The following is a 16,676-nucleotide window of genomic DNA, read 5'->3' as shown; positions in this document are numbered from 1 at the left end:
TCACAGCCACATTAAGACATAGTCATTATAACCTATACCTTTGGCTTGTTGCTTCAGTTCTCACTCCCTTGGGATAAATTTTTCATCTGAAGTGTTAGGCTGAGGCGACTGCTCTGTAGAGCCAAGATAATACACCATGTCGAGACTGCACATCAGTTCTGGCAAAACTTAAATATTTCTGTGTTCTGCAGTGCCAAACAACAATTTATACAACTTCAAAATGGAAATGGAATGGTCTGTGCATTTCAGATATCTTCTTCTGTGGGGTTGTTTGGCCCGGTTTAAAAGGGTTTGCGTGTTTAAATCTTAATGCTTCCCCAAAACAGAAAGGGAGATGAAAAATTGCATCCAAGCATCTGGCATGATTGGATCTACCTGCTTCTAAGCGGACCCACCTGAGCGGTTAAGGAGACAACACATGAGGTGGTTTAGGTCTTTCACGCTTTCGCCTTGGCGGTATGACAGATCCTTCCCCCTTAAAACCCCTCATCGAGACATGCATCAACATGCAACACATGTGATTCTCTCTTGCTTCCCACCCACTGATTTTCAAAGCCAAGAAAACATTCAGGAGATGAACTGGAGAAAATGCCATGGCCATGAATACAAATGGTGGTTTTGGAATTTGAAGTGCCAACACTGTACTGTTGTATCTCAAGCAAGAGAAAAGGGATATGACTCAGAGCACTGCCTCTAACCACAAATGGACTCAGTTCTATATCGCCAGTTCTATTTTCGAATACTTATATCGGAATCAAGAGTGTCTGATAGCAGTTGTCTGGGAAAGGCGGGTGCAGCCCTGGGGTTTGCGGTCTTGTCTCACATTGTCTTTTAAAACAATTCCCAGCAAGGTGGACCAGAGAGAGGGCTAAGTGTCATGGGAAATGGTGCCGTATGTCCAACTACATTTTCAGTGTTTAACCGCATCTTGGCGGTTGAAATGAAATCCAAGCATTCGTGCCATGGTCAAGAGTTCTCCCGGTATCATCTCTATTTGAAAAGCAGGTGTTGTTTTGCAAATCCCAAATCTCCTTTCTCATCTTCCGCCTCACTGCTGTGTGTCTCTCACATCTGATGGGTGGTCATGTACTGCGTTTTGGGAGCCTGTATTGCACATTTTAGGCAGCAAGTTGAAACCGTCTGAGCATTTGCATGTTGAGTGGAGTGTGCTTCTGTGTTATCTAATGTAAAAAGAGGTTAACTGCAGTGGTCTCCGGAATCCTTCATGAATTTTTGGTATTTATTTCTAAATTAAGCTGTGTGTTTTTATTCCTTCGCCAGCAATAAAAAGTGCCTCCGAACAGATTAGAAATACTGCAGTAATGAACAAAAGCGTCGGGACGGGGAGAGAAAAAGAGGCAAAACCTTGATGCTGCTTTGTTTTCCAATATTAAGCATTAAAATATGCTTTACATTTTTTTCCTCCTACTTTCTAATTCCCTTTGGAAATCTTGACCTCATCGTTGGAAAACATAGTCTCTCGCTCCGGATATTGGATTATGGAGGCATCCACGCTGCTGGAGGAAAGCTTGACTCTGAGATCCGCTCTTTCTTCCAAAGATGTTGGCTACCAGTAATATTGGGAATAAAACAACATAAAAAGACAAACAATCTTGAAGCACTCCTGCTGTGACCACGGAGGGGGCACTCTTATTTGACTAAAGGCTACACCCTCCTTTATGCTGCAGAGAAAGCGTCCCTGTCAAACCCAAGCCCAGAACAATGGGGGCCAGCCTGGGGAACAGGCCCATTTGCATGCAGCTGTTTGCCGTTTCCAGGACCACAAAGGCCAATCAAAGGAGCCTTAATGGAGGATGACAAGCGTCAACCAACGCCTTTGCTCTCTGTCTGTGCCAGCCCTCGCCACTCTGTCTCCCCTCCAAAAATGGCCCAGTTTTTTTTTTTTTTTTAGCCTGATCAAACATTCCAGCACTGTTTTTTTACCTCCCTCTGCTCGTCTGATGTCCCGATGGAGGGGAGTCTGCAAGGTTAAAGGTTGCTTAAGACCGGCCTCTTGAGAACAAAACAATCTTGGGAAAGTACAGCAAAGATGCGTCTAAACATGACTGTATGTGACATGGTGTGATGCTTCCAGTTGTCAGTCTCCAGTATTTTGATACCAAACCTCCATTATCTTTTCGTTCCATCTCCTGGGTTTTTCGAGCCTCAGACTGTATCTCGGTGGATCTTTTCAGATGCACCCATCTGAGCCACAGTGCCACTTCCAATTTCAAGGGTGTTGATAGAAAACAAAATATGTATTATGAGGGGGGATTGTCGCCAGTGAATTATAGGCTGTCAACTGGAGACGACGAGAAACTCCCAGAATGCAACACATTGAGAGGCGGTCTTGGCCCTTGCTTTGCTCTCTCGAGCTCAATAGAGAGCTTAGCAGGCAGGTCAGGGGGAGGAATCTGAAAAGCTACTTTCCCCACAGTCACTCACTGACCAGAATGCATGATAAGGCGTCGTGTCAACAAGGCCAGGAGTAGGGATCACAGCCAATTATGGCAACGTGGAAGTAGTTACCATGGCGATTTGATTTAACATTCTATATAGTGCATTATTTATTTGGCGCAGATTCGTCCATAATACAATCTTATGTTAGTCTGAGATTCTGATAAAGAAAGTGCAGCCTGTTTTGTTACACACACGGATTTTGTTATGGATTTTTGCTGCAGTTTTCTTGACACCGTTTTCCCTGCAGCTGGTGCCCTTCTGTCGCTGTCTCCGACTGCTGCAAACTTGAGCAGTCAAACAAAGCACAGAGCACAAGATGAAAAGCTTTTCACACTTCCTTAAGACATCGACACTTGTGCACACACACAATTTTCTCACTTTCCAAAACCTTGCAAGTTTGTTTAAACTTAAAGATCAACATAGAAGAATACCTGCATCCAAAACCCTTTGTTGTCACAAGGGTTTCCCGTCTGACGGTGCCTAAATCTTAAGTTCTTAAGCAACATCCAGTATGTCAACCGAAAATATATTGCCTCGAATTCAGTCCTCCTCCCACTGGGTGAAAAAAAAAACCTCCTTTGTATATAGTTAAACTTTTTTAGACAGATTTGTCATTACCTGCCCAATTACAAGTTGGCAATGCAGTCATTAATGAGACCGGGACTATCCACAGTTTGGAGAGGAGGCAATTTGTTCTTCTGGGCCGCCAGTACAGTCTAGATACTCCCCTTAATTGATGTAGTGTTAGCCTATGACCACAGAGATCTATACGGGCCTGGGAGGAGGTGGCTGGCAAGACACAAGCCTAATCAATTGCTCGGCCTCTGTTGACAGCAGCATGCGATCATGCCATAGCGGCCTAATGGATGGCCAGAGTCGCCAGTGGACAGTGACAGAAAGGAGGTTACGAAGGCTGATGTGTGTGCATGTGCGCATGTTTCTGTGTGGCGGCGCAAAGACGGTTTCTCCATTCACAAGTTTTAAAACCCCGTGAAACACATTCTTCCTGTCTGCTTTCTGTAGCTGCTGTGATAAACCCGTCACTCCTTCCATGAGGAATGGCAGGCGGGACGATCATTAGTCTTTGCGGTGAAGCCAGAGGCTCACTCTGTGTTTTATCATCCACTATTCTGGACAGGTTTTCTGAAAGGTATGGGTAATTGCAGTGGTTATTTCACTTATTGGAACAGATGGAGTGACCCTCCACTTATGGCTCGGCTAGGCTGACATCTCCTAATGAGGTGATAAACAGACCAGCTAAGCACAATCTACTGGCCATTAGATAGATCACGATATATGGTAATGAAATGTCTAGTAGCCTATTGCCAGTGAAATTTTTACCATTAGGTCCATATTTTTTTCCTATGGCTACAACTGCCAATGAGAGCAGAAGTTTGTCCTGATATGAAATTACTTTAACACTGTATTTTGAACGGTGCATGTTTCACAGACACTGGTGTTATTTTTGAGTTTGCCGGTGTGACATGTATAGACTGAAATAGAATATCATTATAAATGAGGTAGGCACGGCAGGCAGAAATGGCCAGCAGACATGTGGGTCGGGGTTTGAGAGTAGGAATTTTTTTTTTCGAGCCGGAATCACTTCAACTTTGAGCAGTTCAAACAATGCTAATTGCGTCAGGCCCCAACTGTCAAAAGTGTGAGGATAATTAGTGTGAGGGTGTGAAGCGAACCCGGGGTGGTAAGTGTTAGTACATGACAATGCTTGGGAGCCAATGGGAGCATGAAAAAGGTAACAGGCTGAAAGGAGGGCTAATTAGGAGAGAGCAGCGGAGAAAATACAAATGGTAGCTGCCCCCTCAGGGACCCACTATTGCTGCAAACAACGGCGATTATTGACAGTTCATGCGGTGCCTTGCCTTGCAGTTCTTACACAAAGCACATTTGCATGTTCTGCTCGGACTTAATTGTTTTCTCCGAGCTGCAGATATTCTAACATTTTTTACTTTTAATTATTTCTACCCATATGACAATGCTCTCTTTCCTCCTTTCTTTCTCCTCTTTTCTTCCTGTTTATCTCCTTATCTGTAATTTCAAGTTATTTGTGACTTGACATTTTATTACAGGGCAAAAGGGGAATAAAAAAAGAATAACCTTTTCATTGTAATTTGTTGAAAGTGGGGAGCAGACTTGAGTGAAATAGTTAATTTTCCCCCAAAGCAGAGCTATTTGGCTGCGCTCCCATCTGCTGTGTTCCATGTATAGATTTTTCCTCCTATGTGGACTCCAGACAGTCCCCTCTTCGATCGCCGACACTGTAAAATGGATTAAATTACACTCCATTCTGCTGGGATTCTGCCTTTTTCTCCATCTTACTTTACAGAGCAAGTAAAGCAAAAGAAACAAATGAGGGGACTTGTACCACTGTAAAACAAACCGTTCTCAGTCAGGCTACATTTGGCTTTGTGGTGGATGTAGGTGGAGGGCTTTTTGTCTTACTGTAGCCTTTATATTTGCTCAAGGTTTTATGAGGTTACCACTGGCCTCTTATGACTCGGATTTGATGTCTTAGCCAATATCCAAGACCACAGAGAAATGGAGAAATTGAATTGTTTCGTCTTTCCCCAACTCTGTATCGTGTGTAACAGTCCGTCTGTTTAAAACTGTGGTAAACATTGGACTGCTGTTGCCTGGTTGTTTCTTGCCAGAGGATTTTTACTGCGTGATGTGTGGTCTTATTGTATTGAACCAGTGATCCTTTTAACTCATTAATTTTCTCTGCTTTAAGTTTCCCTCTGTCTTTGTCTGTCTCGCCCTCTGTCAGGGTTCAGCCGTGCAGCCTTGCCTTTTGGGCTGGTCAGGAGAGAGCTCTCGTGTGAGGGATATGCAATCGATCTCCGCTGCCCAGGGAGTGATGTCATTATGATTGAGACGGCCAACTATGGCCGCACTGACGACAAGATCTGCGACGCTGACCCATTCCAGATGGAGAACGTCAACTGCTACCTCCCCGACGCCTACAAGATTATATCACAAAGGTAAAAGGCTATTGGTTTGAGGGGTTCTGGGGGTGGGGGTGTTCATTTCAAACATAACAGGAGCCGGGGAGCTAACGCACGAGACCTCGGGGTCACACGTAATCTTGCTCTACACCTCCACTCCTACAAACAAAATTGTTTTTAAACATTACATAAAAATGTAATCACCCTCCTTGTGCAACCACCTACATGCTGGACAATTAATCAACATCTCACACCTTTGAAAAGCTTATTTTTTTCTCCCCTTCATCGACCACATCATGTAGGTGGCGTTCTGAAATTCAGGAAACTAGGGCACAGATTAATTCTTGACGGGCAGGAATCGACATCTCCGGATTCGCCGGGTTCTTCACACCAACTGCGTGTTGCTGCTTGTGTTTGAGTCATAATCAGTGCAGCTCAGAGAGACTGCGAGTCACATGAACACCCTCTTAATTCCCTGTCTGGAACATTGGGCTTGCTTTGTTCGAAACACTGCATCGATGTGGCTTTGCCTCAGGTATTAAACAATGCCCCTCTTCATAGTGTCTGTACTGCTGACACTCTCATGGGATGCTGCTTCTCCGTCAAAAGACAGCACACAGCACTTCAGCTCAGCTTCTGCTTACCCCCAAAGGTGTGTGTATTTTTAAAGGGCACTGGATGAACTATTCATGAATAGTACCCAGCCAAGTTCATCTGCTAATGTACTGTTTTGTCCTAAACTGCCTCCCTATCTTAAAGGACAGATTCGGTACTTTTCAACCCTAGCCTATTAAAGTGTTGAGACCCACCATTTTTACATGTACCTTGCAAAAACCTCTCCGCTAGCCTTAGTGACAGGAAACCAATCTGCTGCAGCTTCTTGCTACCCTCCAATACGGTCCCACAGGGCAGTCCACGAAAAAACAACCCTATAAATGTATTATAAATACATCTTGAAACTGTCCACCCCCAAAATGGTTGCAATTGGCACTTTCTAACAAGTTTTATTTAGCATTTCTGATAATACATTGCCTCGTAAACACCCACATTATACTGCTAACTCGGCTGATGCTGCATTCACGGACAGGACTGCAGCTACTTTGGAGGACACCAAGGTCATGTCCTCTCTATTTTTTCTGGGTTTGTTTTAAATTTTTTTGGTATATCTATTTCTTAAAATGTTAAAGTAACATGACAAATTGCTAAAACTGCTCAGCTGTGCAATGTGTTGTGAACGAAGGTTGGCATCATCTGGCCAGCGGAGCTAAATAGCAACTCACTCCATGGATGAGGGGCTGCAGCCTGCATACACACAACACATTGGCCCACACTGTGTTTGAATGCAGGTTGCTCTTCCAAAGCACACATGACTGGCCTTACCAACATGGTTTTAAGAACAAAATGGAATGGCACTAATAAGAAGGGACACTCCGATTGTACAGACTATCTCTCAGAGGAAGATTGGTCAGTTCCATGACTGACAGGCGGGGCTGTAATCTTCCATAGACTGTCTTCCACCTGACCTACACACTCAAAACAAGTAACTACGAGTTACGCCGCAGCAACAGAACAGAGGCAGCAACCGCGCTCAAGATCCGAGCTCGCAAACTATGTATTCAAAACATGACATGTCCAACCGTTTGCACAGAAAATCACTCTCTGTTATGACATTTTCGGCGACAAAAATATTCACAGTGGGAAATAGGCTACTACATTATCATGAAGTTACACTGCACGGCGGCAGCTTTGAATAAACAATTAGCGTTGCCTTGCTGCAGTCATGCTGTCTGTTATCACCTACTCCAAAAGAGGCCCTTGCCAGGCCTTGCACGAGGTTCGTGATGATGACGGATTGCAACTGGGCATATAGCCTGTGTCCAAAATAAATATGTTCGCATGTATGAGAGAGAAGTCAGCCTCTTCTGGGTCACAGCGCCGCGGAAGATTTTGGAATGACAAGATTTCCTAATTCCTTTTGCTCTCTAACGCTGCACCTTCATGTATCGAAATCTTTATTGACAGGAAATGATGCGCTGATGTGTGTTGTGTGTCCAGTGATTATCACCAAAATGTTTCATTGATACCTCATTTATCACTATAATTCATTGCTCAATAATGAGAAATACCTCTTATTTTTATTTTATTGCAAATAAGAATTACATTTTCAGTATTTGTTATTTTATATGGGTATATATTTAATTTAAAGACTTAAAGATAAAGACGACTTCCTTGAATCTTGTGCAGGCATTAATTTATATTCATACACTTTTATGTCATTAATTAAATTATTTTTTTAATCTTTAATCTTTTTTTTAACCTGCATGTTTATATTATGCATGAGTTCAGAGGGGCTGTAACCGTCATTCATCTTTATTAAGCTAAAGCTTCTCCCTGTGTTCTGTTATATTTTATTGACTAATCTGTCACTGTCATGCCACGTGTAACTTTTACATCATGGCTGATTGTTTGGATGAACTTGAGTAATGAGTGTTAGAAAACCTGCCAGGTAATTTAAGGCAAAAACCTGAAAGATGCTGGAGTTGTGCCCCCTGTGCTCAATTTACTTGACAGCGAAAGTGATTTCAATGCAAAAAGAAACTGAACTCAAGAAGAGTGGAATTGTCCATATTGCTGACTTGTCTTGCGTTGATTGCCCAATTTTCATTTATGACACCATGAACACAGGGTTATTGCAGGTTAGACGTTTGCAAAATGGCTTTTCTGAGGTCTGAGCTCCAGTGAATGCAACATGAGCGGCAGCAGAATGGTGTGTATGTACAAAGGCAATGTTTTATTACATATGCTAAATTAGAAAACACTGTTTGCACTCTTTTGTAATGGCTTTCAAGGCCAAAAAAAGCGCGCCCTGTTGGATTGTGTTGAAAGCTAGCGAGTAGCTGCAGTAAAGAGGTGAGTTTCTCCTCGCTAAAGGTGGCGGTGACATGCTTTCTACGGTTATAAATGATGGGTATCGACATTTTAATGCAGCCCGTGTTGAAAAATACCGCATCTATCCTTAAAGCAAGCCACTGTACATCATCTTCCACCTCTGGGTTTTTTCCCCCGTTTTATCCACTTCTATATTTGCTCCCATGAGATGTGGCACTGCAGAATAGCTAATCAAGTCTTCCTGTCTTACACTGTCTCGCTAAATTTACAGCAGAGTCTCAGTATTCCCGTATAGTAATACAGCACTGACACTGTCAGAGTCCCTCAGTTTGACTGCAAACCAGTACAGTCTGCAGCAGATGTGTTGACAAGTCATTCTCTCACTCTCTGCAGCTACACTTCAAACTTATCTCCATTGAAGATTCCCCAGGGGCGATGTGTGAGTGGGAGCTTTCAGAAAAGTCTGCACCACCGGCCCTTAACCAGAATTATTCTAATGATTCAGATCAGAGAAAGTGGGATCCTGACCATAATTAGGGTTGATGTGATAACCAGGGATGCTACAGCAGCTGCAAATCCTTGGGAGAGCCTGATCAGTCCTTCTGTCTGCCGCGTCCTCCAAACCAAGAGGAGATTTTAAGTGTGTCACATTAAGAGACAATACACCGCCACTGCTGGGACGTTTAACAAAAGCGCTGCAGAACACATAAACAAACATATTAAACAAGGTAGGGGAGATGGAAACAACGGGAAGTCTGTCGCAGGCAGCGGCAGTTTTGATGATTTTGCAGTTGTGGCCAAAAATATTTCTCAGCATCCCATTTGTCTCTTTTTTTGTTACAACAAAAACAATCAGATGAATATCAGGCGGCGTACTTTTCAGCAACGCCTAGATCAAAGAGTTTTGTCTCCTAAAATGTTTGGTTGTTGACAAAAAAAAAAAAAAAGGCTTAATGAAAGATTAATGGAGAAATTGATGGAAAGTCGGGTTGCTGGGCCTGTTTAATATTCAGGTGTTTGTTCCCTCAGGGAGATGTAAGTGGACGGCATGAGTGACCTCTCTCTCTGCCCGCTGTGCTCCCTCCACCCCTCTCCGTTTTCACTGTTGTCGCTACAAACACTGTTCACACACACACACACAAGAGCACATCATCTAAATTAGGTTGTTTTGCTGACTTGCTCCAGCTCATTGCTATAGCCACCTAATTCCTGACCCAGTAAAACTGACTGAATGTATCTTTTACCTGGTCCGAGGTGCATCTTTTAGGCAGAAAACAGCCAGGATTGCAGCACTTTTTTTTGTATTGTGCACGCTTTTCATGTCAGCAAAACTGGATTGCAAAAATTGGAAAATTAGTGCTGCCGAGTTTGCAGGCAGTGATAGCTTTCATCACCATTCGACAACTAATAGTTTCAAGCCAAAGTGCTGCCTCTGCCGGCGAAAAACTTTTACTTTTGAACATCAGACGTCATGTTTCCTTTGACTTATCTGTGTCGCATACTTCAGGATATTATTTGTGTGACTGATGTCTCTCGAGATTGTTTCCATTGAACTGTCGTGAGTCAATAAAAACAACTAACATAATGACACATCTAGAAATCCCATGTGCTGAATCTCACGCAATGAGTGGCATTTTTTTTTTTTTTTTTTTTCCAGTTTTTGATGGCTCTTGTAATTTTCTTGAAACTGCTTTAGTGCCCCCATTCCCGGTCGGTGTGTGTGTGTGTGTGTGGGCGTGTGTGTGTCTGCGTGAAGGGTGTGGGAGTGGGAGCTGTTGACGTGCGCAGCGCCGCCACCCATTTTCTGTCGGCTGTCGTGTCTGAAGCAGGAGCCTCGAGCGTTTACGGTGCAATTGGCGCTAAAGTAAATTCTTGCCGCTGAAAGGAAGTAGTGCCTGTAAATTTTAGCGATAAACGCTCTGATGTGAACGGAACATCTTTGAACCAGTGTTTCTGTTACACTCCTCTGCTGTCAGTCACTTCACATGTTAAGGCTGTAGCCAGTCTGTTTTATAGTTAGCAGCAGGTCTCTGGAGCATTCGCTGCAGTCGAGCCGTAACAGTGAATCTCTTAAGCACAAATACAGCTGGCACCACATCATCAGTTATGTTAAAACCATCGCCGCTGCTGCTGCCTCTGTCTCTGCTAATTGTCGGCCTTCTAATGGATTTCTAACCCTTTTATTCAGATAGTCTGTGTGTGATAATCCATTAGTTTCAAAGGAATTTGCTTGTTTGAAAATGCATAAACTGGACTTAGTGTGCATGCAACGGGGAAAGCTCTGCACCCCCTCTCTGGTTAATGAACATTTACCTTATTTATTCATTCCTTATTCCTGCATAGCTAAATGCCACAATCCCGGTTGTGTTTGGTCGCTGTTGTGTTTGGACTATGGTCGTGGTCCAACACATTTCCATTTTGCAGCGACAGAGAGCCTCTTGAATTACTAATGATTCTTTGAAAGACATGTCCACTGTTGAAATATATGTCCAACTTGCATGACTTTGCTTTTGACCTTCTGAAATATTTATCTCTGCCTTGCAAATTGTTGAATGTCCTATTTTCATATAATTTTTTTTTTTTTTTTCCTTGTGACGGATATCTGTTTGCCTCTGTTACTGCTGACAGCATTCTCAATCCCTCGGCCTCAAGAGAGCTTGATTGAAGTGGAGCCAATTTCATCCTATATTTACACAAAATCAGTCCTCTGCTGTCCTTTTTTTTCCTCCCTCCCCCTCTTACTGGAACTTTGTAACACCCAGACACAAAACTCGCACACAAAAGCGCACACAAACTAACTCGCTCATCACACATCAGACTTTTAATTCAAGAGGGACGCGTTCGCCAGCCCGGTTGTTTCATACTGCAAGGCAAATATCTCTCACAGAGGCGACACATGCACGTTGTGTTTGCTGCACACATGCAGAGGATTCTCTGTGTTTACCAGAGACGGCCATTCCAGGCGACTGCATGTCACAGCCACCTGTTGTGTGTATTTTAACCGATGTCTTCCTTTCAATAGCGGTATGAAGACGCTGTTAAAACAGATAAATTCACCCCGGCTGGAGAAGTCCACATGCCATCGCTAATTCCCGAAACGCCATTATCACGTTCACTCACATTTATGCCTTTCATATTTTTGTGTGTTTAATGCTTTCATTCCCTTCTCTGTTTGCCGAGGGTCTAACTAGATTGCATATAATAAGAGCCTTGGCTGGGATTTTCATCATTTTCACTGTAGCAGTACTGGTGAACTTTTCCCCTCTGCCTTATTAATGTTGTCTTATCCTAATTTTCTTGCCGCGGGTAGTGCTTTAAGTCTGACATGCTGAAATCTCTGGTCAATCTTTTTTTTCTAGGTGCAACAACCGTACCCAGTGTGTGGTTGTCACTGGCTCTGATGTCTTTCCCGACCCATGCCCTGGCACCTACAAGTACTTAGAGGTCCAGTATGAGTGTGTTCCCTATAGTAAGTATCCCCCATCTGAATCTCATATTGAATTCTCTCGTCTTAATGTGTTTTAAATGTGTTTTTAAGCCAGACAGATGTGCTATAACTACACTCTCTCCTCTTCTCTCCTTCATAATGAATAAGGTTGATTTTCATAATCTGCTCGCAAGTGTCGTCGCCTGTTTCGGAGACTGTGCCTCTATTAAGATGGAAGTATATGGGAGGAGATTAGCGGCAATAATAACAAAATATTTTGAAGTAGGTCTTAATCGTGAGCAGTTAGGAAAAGTCATGTAAAGGACCTAATTGTGGAGTCTGTCATTGTGATAATCAAAGACTAATTACACAGCAACAGATACACTTTAGGTATCATTTTTCGGTGAAATTAGAGTGAGCTATTAAAAAAAAAAAAAAAACAGCGCTACAGGATATATTAGACATAATTAGAAAAGGTGATTGAAATCCTAAAATTGCTCCAGGATTCTGCATAAAAGCTCTACAAATGTGACTTTGGAATATGCCTGTGGTAAACCCTTTTCTTCTCTCAGATTAACAGGATTCCTGGATTTGGACATGGATCAACTCCAGTCATCTTTTGTGAAACTGATTTAATTAAATGTAGACGCGGCCAAAGCTAGCACTATTATGAACCTGTCTCTGATATATGATTTAAACTATTCTGTTTTAAAAGGTTTTTTTTTGTTTTTTTTTTTTGTTTTTTTTAAAGAGTAGAACTTGACTTCATCGGTGCCTGTGAAACCGGAATTAATATTTAATTTGATGAACTGTAAACATTTTCTGAAATATTCACTCTTTTTTTTCTTCTTTCAAACAGGCTGGCCTTTCCCCTTCACACTTGTTTACAACTAAACTCTTTGCTCTGATTTTTTTTTTTTTTTTAATTTCCAATCTTTCATATTGTTTGCAGCCTCCGTCGTCCCACTGTGTGCAGCTCCAGTGATCTACTTAAGCAAGTCCATATTAGGCAGACTGTTCATCAGTCATTGCTTATTTGCTGTTCGCTCTCTTTGGCTCATTAAAGAGTTTGGTCTGTAACATTAGCACCAAGTTAGTTTTTTTGTGTGTGGGTGAGCAGGTTTGGAATCGAGTTTTGATTTGTGTTTATAAAGTCTGAACAAATTCCACCCCCAGTCAATACATGCCAAAAATAACTCCTGTACTGTTTCTCTAAGAATGTTATCTGTCAAAATATGCCTAGGATTTTGAGAAACAGTCATGTGTTTCTTAATATCATGCCATTTAGGAGAAGCATATTTAGAGGGTTATATTGTGCTTTTATACTGGCCAGTGTATTATTTTGTTGGCAGTTTAAGAAGGCTGGAATGAACATTTTAATCCTCTAAAGAGCATGGTGCATAGTTTGTCTCCAGTCTTAACGTGTGTGTTCTTACGTCCTAGGATGAGAGAGCGTTCACTAACAAACATTTCATTTCTCCAAGCTCTTATCCCTAAGCAGCCCCGCGGTTCATCTCTTGGTCATATCCTCCAACAAATTCTTCTCTTGTACCTGGTAGTTGACTCGTGATAACCTTTCTCTCCCTTTTGCACTCTTTTTGCTTTCTTTTCCAATGCCTGAAATAGAAGTGGAGCAAAAAGGTAAATGAGTGGTCTGGTCCTTTCCCCCCCTCCGGCTCCTTGTTCTGTGGTATTGAGTACAGCTCCCCTCACGTCTCCTCCCCCTTGATTGCCTCTCCTGTCAAATGCTAAACCCATAGGGGGATTGTTTGCAACACTGGACTCCAAATGAATTTCAAAACAGAATTTCAAAAGAAATCCAGGGTCATCGAGCATAATTTCTCTCAGACAAGAAATGTGAAAGGAATCACCCACTGATTTGTGGTGACTTCTTCCTGTATTGACTCTTGAAGAAACGAGTAGTTTTTTTAGAATTGTGTATATTGTCTTTTGGCTCAGTCTTAGTTTGCTTGGCCCAACTTCTGCTGCACCCATAGCACGTGATGTGAGACAGCAGTGATGGCTGAGTGAGATTGGCAAAGGCTAAAATGTTTGAAAAGAAAACAAGAATCCTCTGTGTTCCTTTCATCCAGAACCAATTAATTTTAACCATCCAAATGGGAACCTTGCCTTGGCCTCCCTCATCCATCAGTGGTCACTCTTGTCTTTTGCCACAGAAGTAGTGAAAATCCTTTACCACTGTTGTTCGGTCTTTTCCCCAATGTCCACTTTCATTTTACCTCTGCTTTGCTGCCACCACACCATTGACAACCTGTTGTTCACTCCTTCCACAAGATGTGAAGTCTGTTCCCTTATCATTTTGGTTTATGACCTAAGTCATTTGAGTGTGCATGTGCAGTGTGTCCATTTACCCAACTGTTAGTGTGACATTTGAAGTCAGTGACAGGCTGGTATTTAAAAAAAAAAAAAAAAAAAAAGATGTGTGAACTCTATTTCTCCCATTTCCCGTGTCTTCCATTTGCAGGATTTTACCCTTTTTCTGTTCACATTTTGTTTTGTTTTGTCCCCGTTAGGGTGTAGCAGCAGACCCTTGAGATGCAACTTTTCTCAACTTCATATTTTTCATTCTGATTAATCATTCTGGCACATTCATTTATTTTAAAATAGTAGAAATCCTCCTCCAAATTCACAATCCCTAATCTTTTTGTCTTGCACTTGATTTGTACAGCAACAAGAATGATGCCTGTCTTAGCGAAATGTGCCGTGTTTGAAACTGTTTTCCTCATTCTATTTTGTTTCACTTTCCTCTCTGTCACTAGTTTTCATTTGTCCTGGGACTCTGAAGGGTATAGGAGCCCCAACCTTCATATATGAAGCAGAGCAGCAAGCAGGGGCATGGTGCAAAGACCCCCTGCAGGCTGGAGACAAGGTCTTCTTCATGCCCTGGACGCCGTATCGAACTGACACCCTCATCGAATACGCCTCTCTAGAGGACTTCAAGAATGGCCGCCAGACAACCACCTACAAACTGCCACATCGTGTTGACGGGACAGGCTTTGTGGCCTATGATGGTGCTATCTTCTTTAACAAAGAACGCACACGTAACATTGTCAAGTTTGACCTCCGCACGCGCATCAAAAGCGGCGAGGCTATTGTGAACAATGCCAACTACCATGACACTTCGCCGTACCGCTGGGGCGGGAAGACGGACATTGACCTGGCAGTAGACGAAAGAGGCTTGTGGGTGATCTACGCCACAGAGCAGAACAATGGACGCATTGTGGTGAGCCAGCTCAACCCATACACCCTCCGCTTTGAAGCCACTTGGGAAACGGCGTACGACAAGCGCTCGGCCTCCAACGCCTTCATGGTTTGCGGCGTGCTGCATGTGGTGCGCTCAACCTATGAAGAGAATGAGAGCGAGGCCAGCAGGAGCCACATCGACTACATCTACAACACCAAGCTGAGCCAGGGTGAGCACACCGACATCCTCTTCCCCAACCAGTACCAGTACATCGCCGCTGTGGATTACAACCCCCGGGACAACCAGCTATACGTGTGGAATAACTTTTACGTCCTGCGGTATGACCTGGACTTCGGGCCGCCGGATCCCGCGGAAGGTAAGTCTGCCTCATTTTGCCGAGTGCAAAATGCAATGTGATGAGCTTCTGTTGTATGGTTATAGTGTGGGATGTCACAGCTGACTGCCTTTTAATTTTGGATGTAGTTCAGGTGTGATATAGAAAAGAGGGTTGTGTTAGTCTTGGGGAAAGGGCTCATTTGCAGACAGAAATTACAGATTCACCTTGGAATGAGGGATAGCTCCCACAGGGATCTCACCGCTACAAAGCCTGCTTCTTTATTACCATGAGGCAAGCCGAAGCACTCACTCTTGCTGCGCCTCGGACCCTATCAAATTCTTTAATCTTAGGCCTTATCCCAAGCCATTATGAACACTGCCCTTGTGAACTTCCCTCTAATGCTTGGAATGGGATTCAGAAATATTGTGCACAGTATGACAAAGGTTACCCCCCTCCTCGCCTTGGAATTTGAACTTGTGTTGCCATGGCTACCTCATCAATTTCTCAGAGGCCGACTTTTGACAATAGGCCGGGAGACAATCTCCATAATATTGTGGCATAATGTTGTTAAACCCTCCAGTTCTGAAGAGTGTGTGAGTTAGTTGGCCACATGGCGAATCAAGGCAGATGACAAGCTTAGAAGAATGGCCGTGTGGTGAAAAGAGAGATCAATTACAGTGAAGCATCTTGTCAGGCGGTTAGGGGGTTTAAATTAATCTGCAAAGTGCTGAGGGGAGACATACGTGTCATCAGACAGGGCCCTTACATCACGCCGATAATAGGCGTAATTACCTGACTGCAGCCATCTTATCCCGGAGAGCCGGCCTAAGTCCCTATACAAGGAGGTGGAAACACGGATCCCAGTCCGACTCCACAAAATGTGAGCGGCTCAAGTTGCCCCCCAAGCACTGGTCCAGATTAAGTTATGATTTTTAACTTCTGGATGTTTGGGAGGGGTTGTCAGGGGGGAAATTTGATTCTTGACCTGTGTTGTTGAGAGGGGGGAGCGTTGATGTCTCAATGGAGGCTGTGTGCTCCTGAACTCTGGCCTCTTGTCAACACGTCTGTTTGTTTTCCCGCTGTTCCCTGGAATCTCCCCGGCATGAGATTTTGACACCCAGTGGGCTCCGAGTTTGTGCCTGTTTTACAGAACAACCAAAGCCTCAATTAAGACTATGTTAGCAGAGATATGAAATACTCAAACTTTAATGAGTTCTCCATGCATGCGAGCTGCCCGCTCCACTGTTCACGTTCTGATGTATGTAAATGTAATTAACAACTGAATTATCATAATTACCCTCCTTGTCTCAAAAGAGGCTCACGGAAACGAGAAAAGTGGCCATCAAAGTGCATTTCCAATGAAGAGTTTAATGTGCTCTCTCAGCTACTGTAATG

The 16,676-nt window shown here is 43.3% G+C and overlaps 1 protein-coding gene across 1 annotated transcript in view; it reads left to right on the top strand.

The window, feature by feature from the left end:
- adgrl2b.1 (adhesion G protein-coupled receptor L2b, tandem duplicate 1) overlaps nucleotides 1-16,676 on the top strand; it is an 82,570-nt gene that overhangs the window by 28,945 nt on the left and 36,949 nt on the right. Inside the window, exons 3-5 of the mRNA XM_030074974.1 lie at nucleotides 5,246-5,459; nucleotides 11,672-11,781; nucleotides 14,520-15,320. Of these exons, the coding sequence (XP_029930834.1) occupies nucleotides 5,246-5,459; nucleotides 11,672-11,781; nucleotides 14,520-15,320 (1,125 nt within the window). The remainder of the gene's footprint in view (nucleotides 1-5,245; nucleotides 5,460-11,671; nucleotides 11,782-14,519; nucleotides 15,321-16,676) is intronic.

Source organism: Myripristis murdjan, chromosome 17 (genome assembly GCF_902150065.1).
Source record: "Myripristis murdjan chromosome 17, fMyrMur1.1, whole genome shotgun sequence".
NCBI lineage: Eukaryota > Metazoa > Chordata > Actinopteri > Holocentriformes > Holocentridae > Myripristis > Myripristis murdjan.
Note: the sequence above shows the minus strand (reverse complement) of the source record. Positions and strands in the feature narration are given on the sequence as shown.